The sequence below is a fragment of the Corvus brachyrhynchos genome, unplaced genomic scaffold (assembly GCF_000691975.1).
Source record: "Corvus brachyrhynchos isolate BGI_N302 unplaced genomic scaffold, ASM69197v1 scaffold3, whole genome shotgun sequence".
Classification (NCBI taxonomy): domain Eukaryota; kingdom Metazoa; phylum Chordata; class Aves; order Passeriformes; family Corvidae; genus Corvus; species Corvus brachyrhynchos.
In genome coordinates this window covers 170,981-180,908 of record NW_008237619.1, presented here as the reverse complement: position 1 = coordinate 180,908, position 9,928 = coordinate 170,981, and the positions used below count along the sequence as shown (strand labels likewise).

General features: G+C 40.8%; 2 protein-coding genes across 5 annotated transcripts in view; one reads left to right on the top strand and one right to left on the bottom strand.

Moving 5' to 3' along the window:
• The first annotated feature begins 12 nt into the window (after nt 1-12).
• On the top strand, nt 13-3,916 carry ATP5J (ATP synthase, H+ transporting, mitochondrial Fo complex subunit F6). 2 transcript variants are annotated; one of them, XM_008631655.2, is made up of 4 exons: nt 13-162; nt 509-688; nt 2,008-2,132; nt 3,788-3,916. In XM_008631655.2, the coding sequence occupies exons 2-4, from the start codon at nt 519-521 to the stop codon at nt 3,814-3,816; spliced, it is 324 nt and encodes a 107-aa protein (XP_008629877.1). In that variant the 5' UTR covers nt 13-162; nt 509-518; the 3' UTR covers nt 3,817-3,916. The 2 variants fall into 2 exon arrangements, with proteins under 2 accessions (XP_008629877.1, XP_017587158.1); XM_017731669.1 differs by having other exon boundaries at nt 48-162; nt 506-688.
• Nucleotides 3,917-4,337: 421 nt separating this feature from the next.
• The window catches only part of JAM2 (junctional adhesion molecule 2), a 50,325-nt gene continuing 44,734 nt past the window's right edge, over nt 4,338-9,928 (bottom strand). Inside the window, exons 9-10 of one of the 3 annotated variants that reach the window (XM_008631654.2) lie at nt 9,686-9,719; nt 4,338-8,719 (exon numbers count right to left, since the gene is read on the bottom strand). In XM_008631654.2, coding sequence (XP_008629876.1) covers nt 8,687-8,719; nt 9,686-9,719 — 67 coding nt within the window. In that variant the 3' untranslated portion in view covers nt 4,338-8,686. Of the gene's footprint in view, nt 8,720-8,747; nt 9,720-9,928 lie in introns of those variants that run through there. The other 2 variants (XM_017731667.1, XM_017731666.1) reach the window with 2 other exon arrangements.

Genomic DNA, 9,928 nt, shown 5'->3' with positions numbered 1-9,928 from the left:
CCGGGTGTGAGCGGGGGTGGGGGTTGGTTCCCGGTGTGCACCGCGAGGACGGTGGGTGGGGTCGAGCGGAGGCGGTGGTTCGGCCAAGGTGACTGGGGAGCTTTGCTGGTTTGAAAGTGTCACGTTTTTTCTACTTAAACAACGCGGAGAGCGGAATTCCAGGTTTGTCTGGGTTGTTCGGTCGCGGTTCCGTACCGAACGGGTTGCGGAGCTGTGCCTGTGGGGTCAGGGTGTCCTCGGGTTCAGTGGCTGCTGGAATTCCTCCCCATCGCCCCATGCTGTTTTAAATAACCTTTGAATACCTTTCTGCTTTAAAGTTCAAGTCCAAAGTACATTTTTCTTTCTTCTTCATGCATTTATTTTAATAATGTCTTAATATAGAAAATATCCTTTGAATACTTTTCTGGTTTCTGCTCCAAGCTATTTTTTCGTGCTTTTAAAATGCATTTATATCCCTGTGACTAATTCTTTATTCCTGTTTTGGTGGTTTTTTTAATGGTTAAAGCAGCAGTGCCATCATGATCCTGCGGCAGATCTTGCGGCTTTCCTCCCTTTTCCACTCCGCTGTGTCTGTTCACCTGCGCAGGAACATTGGGCTCTCTGCGATAGTCTTCAACAAGACAAAAGAGCTCGACCCGGTTCAGAAGCTCTTCTTGGACAAGATCAGAGAGTATAACACAAAGAGCAAGTAAGTAAAGGAAATTGTCTTAAGGAGGGAGCTGATGGCAAAAGGGGGAAAACCTGTTGATTTTGACATAAAAGTATCAAACATGAGTGTTTGATTTTTGACAATTTGATAGTTTTGTAGGCTGGTCTCTAAATATTTAAGGTGCGTTTTCCTGCAACACTTAGTGATGGTTTCACTAGTGTGAAGGCTTGTTCTAGCATATCTAATAGAAAATACCAATTTTTTTCCCTTAAAAAAGGAAAAATATGATGTCATTCTTCTTGGGCAATTAAGGCACTCAGTTAAGGTCTCTTGCACACCGCATGAATGTATTGGTATGTTAATTTTTACCCACCTACACGCTCCATAAATGGGGGGAAAAAGCTAAACAAACCCTATTTTTCTTTTTTGTTGGCTTTTTTGTTGGGGAAAACAGTTACTCTGTAGTCTTGTTTCCAGAAGCTGAATGGAAATAACCTTCAAAAGTAATCGAGAATCGCGGATGGTTCATCTGCAGTTAATACGCAGTTCCTTCAATTGGAATCTTAGATTCTTGTAATGTTTGAATGAACTACTGACCAGGAAACTAAAACTATAGTTCTATATAGTAACTACATAGAACTATAGTAATTCTGTGTAATTTATTCTTGGGAACTATTCCTGGGAAGGAATTAAGACACTTCTTAGCTCTACTGGTGGAAGATATGTGTATCTTTACTTAGGAACCCATCTGTGTAGGGAGGCAGATATTTGCTGGTTTTACCAGTTACAAGCATGGATCATGTGCTGGTACAACTAAGTGCTGGCAATCTAAAGAGTTGCTACTTTAGTTATCTGATATTTGTATCCCAAGAAGTTCTGGTTGTGGTGGGGGTTTTTTGCTTCTTTAGCTTTCAAAACATGTTCTATTGGTAAGAACAGTTAAGCTTTACTAACTGAGATAACTATTTCAGAGATAGAAGAGGTGCAAATCACAATTTTGTTAGGAATTCACACCTGGAGCAAACAAAACTAAAAGCCCTGAGAGCCTGCATGTTCATCACTGTAGTTTTATTGCTTCATAAGACCACCTTTTGTCACAAAAGGCTTGGATTTTCATCCCTGATAGTTGGATCTTCATTGCTGATAGCAGAAAACCTTTACTTTACTCTGAGAATCTTGTTTATTTGTAAGGTAAGGAGGCCCTAAGGTGTTATAGCTTGAGTTTGGAAATATTTTAAATTATTTCCTTTGGTTCGTTGTTGAAAAGGTTTTAATGCATAAGTGGGCTTGAAAATGTCGAATTTTCCATGTGAAATGTTAGAAGTGAGTTGTTAATCACAATTTTTAATGTTTTCTAGGCAAGCTGGAGGGCCTGTTGATGCAGGACCCGACTTTCAAAAAGACATGAATGAATCCCTTGCAAGACTCCAACGGGCATATGGTGAGGGAGATCTCACCAAGTTTCCAGAATTCAAATTTGAGGGTGAGTTAACAATCTTACTGAATTCTAATTGCAAGTAGATACATGTTCACTCACAGGTTTTCTTAATTCCCCTTTAGTTTCTATTTGTACCATTAATTTAATGTAAAATGCCCTCTGGGAATCTTACGCTTTTGCACAGTTCACATCTGATTCCCTGTGCCTCCTATTTTGATTATTTGCCTTTTCTAGCAGAGACGTGGTTTTCCTTACACTGATGATTAACAAAACTTGCAGTCAGGTCAGGCTATGTTAATTGTCCTTCAGAGACCCTAAAGAAAGAGCTCAAATAGAAATAGCCTAGGGCCTGTATTTTTCTCATCTTGTCATAAAGATCAGCAGACTGTAATGTGAATATCAGTTAGTCTTACATCATCCAAACTGTGACTTCTTTGATTTTGTAGGCTCCTCCAGAAAGCCACTGATTTCAGAAAATGAACATAGGACTTAACTTTCTTACTTAAAAATATTTTGTGGCTAAATTATATTAAACCTTTTTCTTCAGCTATTTAGGTATGACTTCTGTTTAAGTGGTCTAAGTTTGTTTTTGCATGGAAGGGAAAAGGCAGACAGCATAAGGCTTGGTGGGTATCTGGCAGCCATCCAAGGCCAAGCCACCATAGTCAGTGACTTGTGATTCTGACCAGACTGTCTGGGACTTCTAATTTAGACTAGGAACACACCCAAAAACGTTTTGGGTTTTGGTAGTATTTCAGTTGGGTAAAGCTGGTGTCAAGTTTTTACTGGTGCAGATAAAACAGAGTACCTGTAAAGTAGAATCTATGAATCCATGGTTTTTCTTTTTTATTTTTCCACAATTTTAGGGATGTAGTTTCTCTATATTCAGTTTTATTTCTGTGTCATATGTGAAACTATGCATATTAAAATTCCACTTGTTTTTGTAAGGAAAAAGGATTTGTGTGACCATGGGAACAGAACAAAGACAGGCACAACTATGTTCTTTTACCATTGTTGTCTGTCCTTGATCTAATTTAAATAAGGTTTCAAATCTGAGTAATTATATGGTAGGAAGTTAAATTTTTTTACCTTAGTGATGCTTACTATAAGCTGACCCTTGCCCCTTAGACTTTGTATTAAAGAGAGCAGGCATTAGTAGCCCAGGTGCCCAAAACCCTAACCTTTGTGATCCTGTACCTTTGACATCAAGAACTCCTTGGTCAGTGTTTGCATGTATCTTGAGAGAGTATCTTGCTGACTGGAGTTGAAATTGTGTGCTCCTCTCTGTTAATGTACATGGAGAATACACTAATCAAAGGGAGAGAAGAGCTTGGTTACTTGTTCTTGTATCAGAGCTATGTTGGAAATACTCGTCCAGTAGCATTCTGGTTGACTTCTTCAGTTTCCCTGCTGTCTTCTCCCCTATCCCAGATGTTGTTAAAAGCTGTTGTGGCAGAATGTTACTGAGGCTTAGCCTTCATACATAACTCTTGCAAGGTGGAAAAGACCTGCCTCCAGCATAGCTACTCTTTACTGCTGCCCACATTTAATCAGTAAGTGGGGATGTAGACTGCAACGTACTGCTTTAGCTTGCCAACATAATGGTTAGCTTTCTTCAAATTACAAATTAATTGTGGTGTTTGAGGACGGAATAAAAAGAGACTAATAGGAATTTTCTCTTTTTCCCATTTTTCCTGTAGAGCCCAAGTTTGAGGAGACTCCAAAGTGATCTCTGCAGCTTGTACACCGAACAGCAGTGTACAGCCATGGAGTTGCTGAATATGGCATCAGTTGTAATTTAATAAATGTAGTGCTTCAGTTTGATTTCAGTGGTGTGAAGAAGCTCTTAACTGCATGGTGAGCATACCTAGCTGTGATCATCAACTCTTACATGACAGCGGGAGCTGAGTAGTTCTGCTCAATGTTAACTGCAAAACTCCTTTGTGAGCTATGTTTTAATGCTGAGATATTCTAACACTCATAATGATACACCAGGAAGCAACTACTTGTTCTGTTGAGTTTATCCAAAAAGCTTCTGCAGAAAAAAACCACCATGAACCTTAAGTCTGTAGCAAAGCCCTACAGTAGTGATGGAGCTGCACAGCCAAAAGCATAGGCACAAATGCCTTAATTCTACACTGCATCAATGAACACAAAGGTGATGAAGTGTTAATCTTCCAGAAGAAACTGAAATCTGCTAATGAGGTTGTAAGGTGTGAATCTCTGTGACTGAACTATTGACACGAACACTTCAGCTTCTGAGGACCTATTTATTTGTAATAATTATTACCTGAAAAATTACATAAACACATCAACAGTTAAGAGCCTACATACTACCGTTTGAATTGTACTGGCATGATTTTTCTTCAGAATGAAATTACATATGCAGCCTACAGAGAGAGGGACTTCCACATTAGACACTAAAACACTGCTTGAGTTTTAGTTACAGGAAGATTTATTTTGTCAGCATAGTGAGTTTACTTCTGCACAGCTACACACTTAGAGGCGATTTTGGCAAATCTAACACAATTTCAAAGTCCTAGTAAATCAGAATTGCAGGAGAAATTGAGCTCTTGACAATGGTTGAGACACAAGTAGTGAGGTCATCTATGAAAGTTATTTGAATAGATTGTTCCAAGCTGCAAGAGTGAATTTTGTATTGCTGCATGTACATATGAACAAAATGAGAAGCCTTCACACAGAACTAAATTGAATATGCAAGTTAATTTTTTTGGGGTTTATGTTTTTTTTGAAATTCCATTACAGCTAGGTTGACTAAGTATTGGCAGTTTCAGCATGTAATACATGGAAACAATATTTACAGAGCAGAGGTCAAAAGATCCCTTGGTGTTGTGGTTTAATCCCAGCTGGCAACTAAGACAGCCACTGGCTCACTCCCTGTCTCCTCCCCCTACTGTAGGGAAGGGAATTGGAAACAAAATTCACTGGTTGAGATAAAGCAGTTAAATAATTGAACCAAAGTAGTAATAAGGGAAAAAGAGAGAGAGAAAACCTGAGAAGCATAAGTGATGCATGGCACAAGTGCTCATCACCACTTGCTGACTGATGCCCAGCCCGTCCCCCAGCCAACTTCCCCCCAGTTTATATACTGGGCATGATGTTCTATATCTCTCTGGCCAGTTCAGGTCAGGGTCCTGGCCCTGTTCCCTCATGGCTTGAGCACCTCACTGGTAGAGCATTGCACACTGAAAAATCTTTGACTCAGAGTAAGGACTGCTGAACAACAACTGAAACATCAGTGTGTTACATTATTTTCATACTAATTCAGAAAAACAGCTCTGTACCAGCTACTAGGAAGAAAATTAACTCCCAGCTGAAACCAGAAAAGTATCGATCAGCTGCTTATTCCATACCATTTATGTCATGCCAGGTCCCATGCTTTCCAATACACCACCACTTTTCCCGTCTTTTTATGGACGCACACAGAGTTCCTTAATCTATAGACAATCCCTATAGAAGTCTACTGAGTTCATTTAGTCCATGACTTAAGAATGTCATAAACAGTCTTTCAGGGCAGGAAAGAGGGTGTTTGGTGTTGGACTGTTGCATGTTGAAGCCAGTTCTAATTCCATCACTGTTCTGTTTGCCTGGTTACATCAAAGTTCATTCTCAGCGTGGCAGTTTAAGGGAAGTTGGGTTCAGATCCCCAAAGCTGGAGGGGTGGAGACAGGCATGAGGTGCCCAGTACGGTGGTGGTCATGCAGCTGACATAGAAGTGCTAATATACAGCATTATACAGCAATTAACATCACACAATTCACTGGCTATTCAATCAAATCCACTCAACGCACAAAGCAGACTTGCCCATCCTCCTGCCTTACCAAGTGTGCCCAGGTCCTTGAGCAAAAACAGTACTACAGATGAGTTTGCCTTTGCCCAAGGCAGGAATAATCCCAACTGTTTTCTGCAGCACATTTTTCATGTGCACTACAGGAACTTTATTCCCTTCTACAGTAAAAGTTTTGATTGGGCAGGGCCAGCCCACTTGGCAGATCTTCCAGTGCTGACTCACCAGGTGGCCTTTGCCAATGTGCATCCCAATGTTTGAAGGTCCCCCTGCCCATTGCTCTCAGTGTAGTCTAACAGTCCATTGGATCATTTGGTTTTCTCAGCTGGTGCATGATACAATATACCCACTTAATGCCACGTTCTTTTGCCCAAGCATCTGTGAGTGTTTTCCAAGTATTTCTAGCTTAATTTGTTCAAAGGCTTGGTGTTGCTCAGGGCCCCATGTGAAATCATTCTTCTGAGTGACTTGATAAAGAGGGCTTACAATCAGACTGTAGTTTGGAATATGCATTCTCTAAAAACCCACTGCATCTAAGAGAGCTTACTTTTTGAAGAAATGGATTAGAATTTCTTTCTATAGGATCAGGAGTAAATTCAGCCCTTCTACTCTGCCTGGGAAACGATCCACTGGAGATGGGAGTAGCAGCTCTCCTGGAAGAACCCCCACTTGGGACTGTTCTCCTCACAATCCATGTACCCATGTCTCTAGGGTCAAGGTAGGTCTGCCATCCCAATTCTTCATGGCCCCTCTGTGGTCTCCCAGCTAAACCCCCAGGGTATCCCATAGTGTGTACCTTCCATGTCCTCTTTCTTGAGCCAATGCTTACTGTCATTAGCATGAGTCCATAGAGGTGGGTCCATACAGATGGACATACCCTCTTTGAACCACTGAAACTCCTGGGACAGTTTATCTGATAGTTTCTCCACAGATGAGATGAGAGAGGAAAAGAGGTTGTCTTCATATACCTGGAGATGGCAATCCACTGCATCGACAGATGGTGGTGTGGTGTCTTTCCAGATTAATGTTGCCAGTGGGTTGGTGTGTGCTCTTGGTACACTTTACAAACTTCCACCACATGGGTCGTGTGCAGAGGAATTGGTCTGATCTGTGGGAAACCGTGTATTGTCCAGGTCAAAATAAATAATCTCTAGCACAGCTAATTCTCTCAGGCTTTGGATATCTTTCCACTTGCATGGTGACATGTAACATCTTTCTTGTAAGGATACCTTTCCTTCATGCTTGACAGGAGTCACTTCCAGAGGCTGAGGACTTGCATCCCTTATGCAATCACCTTGTCAATGCCTGCTTTCCTAGAAAGTGATTCCTACCTTCTAATTCCAATCCACTAGCCCTGTTAATCCCAGCATCAGAGCAACTAGGTGGTAATGTGCTCATCAGGACAGCAGCTGAAATATTTATGTATATCCCTCAGCTCACTCAGCAGTAAGGATTGAGTGGTTGCCTCTTGTTGGCCTGTCCCTGAAGTTTGTGTAGGCACAGTACATGTTGATGGGGTTTTGGCAGCCACAGATCATTTCTTCAATCTAAAGAAGGCCTGAACCATACGCAACAACATACTGGTTGCTACCGAAAGGACCAGGTTGGTTTCAAGGGTAGTGACAAGATATGCAAAGTCCTTAAAATTCTCAAATGCTACTGTAATCATCCTGGAGGGGAAGGAAGGTGTTTTTCCCGTGGGTTGGCTCTCTGAGGGTAAAAGGCAGTAGATGTAACTGTGGATTGTTTCCACCAGGTGGCTCCCAAAGGACGGCAGGGACACCCCATGCAGGCTTATGACCAGCCATTCTATCATATCACAAGCCAGTACAACAGAGAAAAACACAGGCCTAGAGCAAATGAATCAATATGGTGACCAGCAACCATTAAACCAATACAATGAAGGCTTATAACAAATTTTTTTTAATATGCTCTAGTCAGATCTGGTTTTATCGCAACCTTTTGAGTCCGATGTTGGGTGCCAAAGAGGACTGTTGGGGTTTAACCTCAGCCAGCAGCTCAGGCCCACGTGGCTGCTTGCTCACTGCCCCTGTCTCAGCCCCAGTGGGAGAACTGGGAAAATAAAGTAAAACTGGTGGGTTGAGAGAACAATAGTTTAATAATTGAAACAAAGTAAAATAGAATACTAATAATACTAATGATAATAATAACAACAACAATTAATATTAATTGTAATGAAAAGGAGAGAGAGGAGTAAAGCCCAAGAAAGTCAACAGCACAACAGTTTCTCACCACCCACTGACCACTGCTCAGCCTGTCCCCCAGCAGCAGTCGGCTTCCCCTGGCCAATTTCCCCAGTTTAAATACTGGGCATGATGTTCTGGTGTGGAGGTGGTCACCAAGCACCAAGCCTGTTTGGGTTCAAGAAGGGTTTAGACAACGTTCTCAGGCACATGGTGGGATTCTTGGGGTGTCCTATGCAGGGCCAGGAGTTGGACTTCATGATGCTGATGGGTCCCTTCCAACTCAGCTTATTCTATGATTCTATGAATATCTGTTTGAACAGCTCAGATCAGCTGTCCCAGCTGTGCTCTGTCCCTGCTTCTTTTGCACCTCCTCACTGGAAGACCATGGGAATCTGAGGATTCCTTGACTTGGAATAAGCACTACTCAGCAGCAACTAAAACATCAGTGTGTTATCAACTTTATTCTCATGTTAAATCCAAAACACAGCTACTATGAAGAAAATTATCCCAGCTGAAACCAGGACACTTTGATACTTTTGTATAACAAGTAGTCATTTGATATCCCTCACAGAGGCTGAAATCTTCTAAATAACAAAGGACTTGGTATGCTTGAAATCCTAAATGAAACAAACAAGGTTACATAAATAATAATTCAAAGATTTTAATCAGGTTAATATTTAGTGTACATTTCAGAAGAAACAAAGGCATCAAGATTGACAAGAAATGTGTCCGATGCACTATTAGTTAATGTTTATTCTTTTCTGGGATGGGAGGTCTACAAAATGCACTCTACACAGAAGTAGTAACCTATTCATAAAGACAAGTATCAAACATCTCTGTTCAGAATCTGATTTTTAAGTTCATTAACACCAATAAATAGATACCATAGCTCTTCAAAGCTTTATCCTTCTCACTCAGAGCAAACAGATAGTTGGTCTCAGTAAGTTTCTTATATACATACTAGGTCAAGGAATAAGCTCATGCAATTTAGTATGTTTTGTTTCAATTAAGGAAATGGGTGGTGTTCAGGGATCTTTTAAGGTTACATTAGTATTACTAACGCTACTTAAACTCCTAATGTCCTTTAACTGTAGAGAGTAATATTAAGTCAGTCCTAGTTGAAGTTTTACTTAGAGCTCCATTCCTTTTGCACCAATCTGAAAAGCTGGAACAATGTATGTGTAGTTAAAGCCCTTGGGCCCACTCAAGGAAGTGGGGTGGAAGCAGTAAATTCAGCTTCCATATTTAGTCAAGTCTTTTGACACACATTATTCTTAGAAGAGTTAGGGCCAATCTTTCTCTCACTGCTGTCTTGGACTGTGTCTCAGTTAGTTAATCAATATGTACAAGAAGATGCAAAGTATGGAGCAAAGTGCTGTAGTTGTGTGGCACTTGAGACTGTGCAACAGGAAGCTGTAAATGCAGACAGAGATAAAGTATCTCCAGGTACTGGTGACAGGTACAGCATGGCAGGAGTGAGGAATTGTGTATGTGTGCAAAGACATTACACATCTAAGGATATTTAAGGATATCTGAAGATATCTAAAGCTTTTAAAACATACTACTGAACACAAAAGACTTGCCTTTTCACTTGTAGATTGATAGTTCGTCTTCTTTCTGTTAACAAAGCAGGAAAGGAATACAGGTTAAATAGTGACTTTTCTGGTGTTGGGTTTGTCACTTTGGGAACCTTATATATGAATGCATTTTTCCAGATTTCCAGCAATCCTCCAGTGTTTTTCCCCCCACCTCTTAGAAAAAAGTTACAATAATAAATCCATTGAATGTTTTTAGGTATCAGTCATTATCTTATAAACCACTGCCAA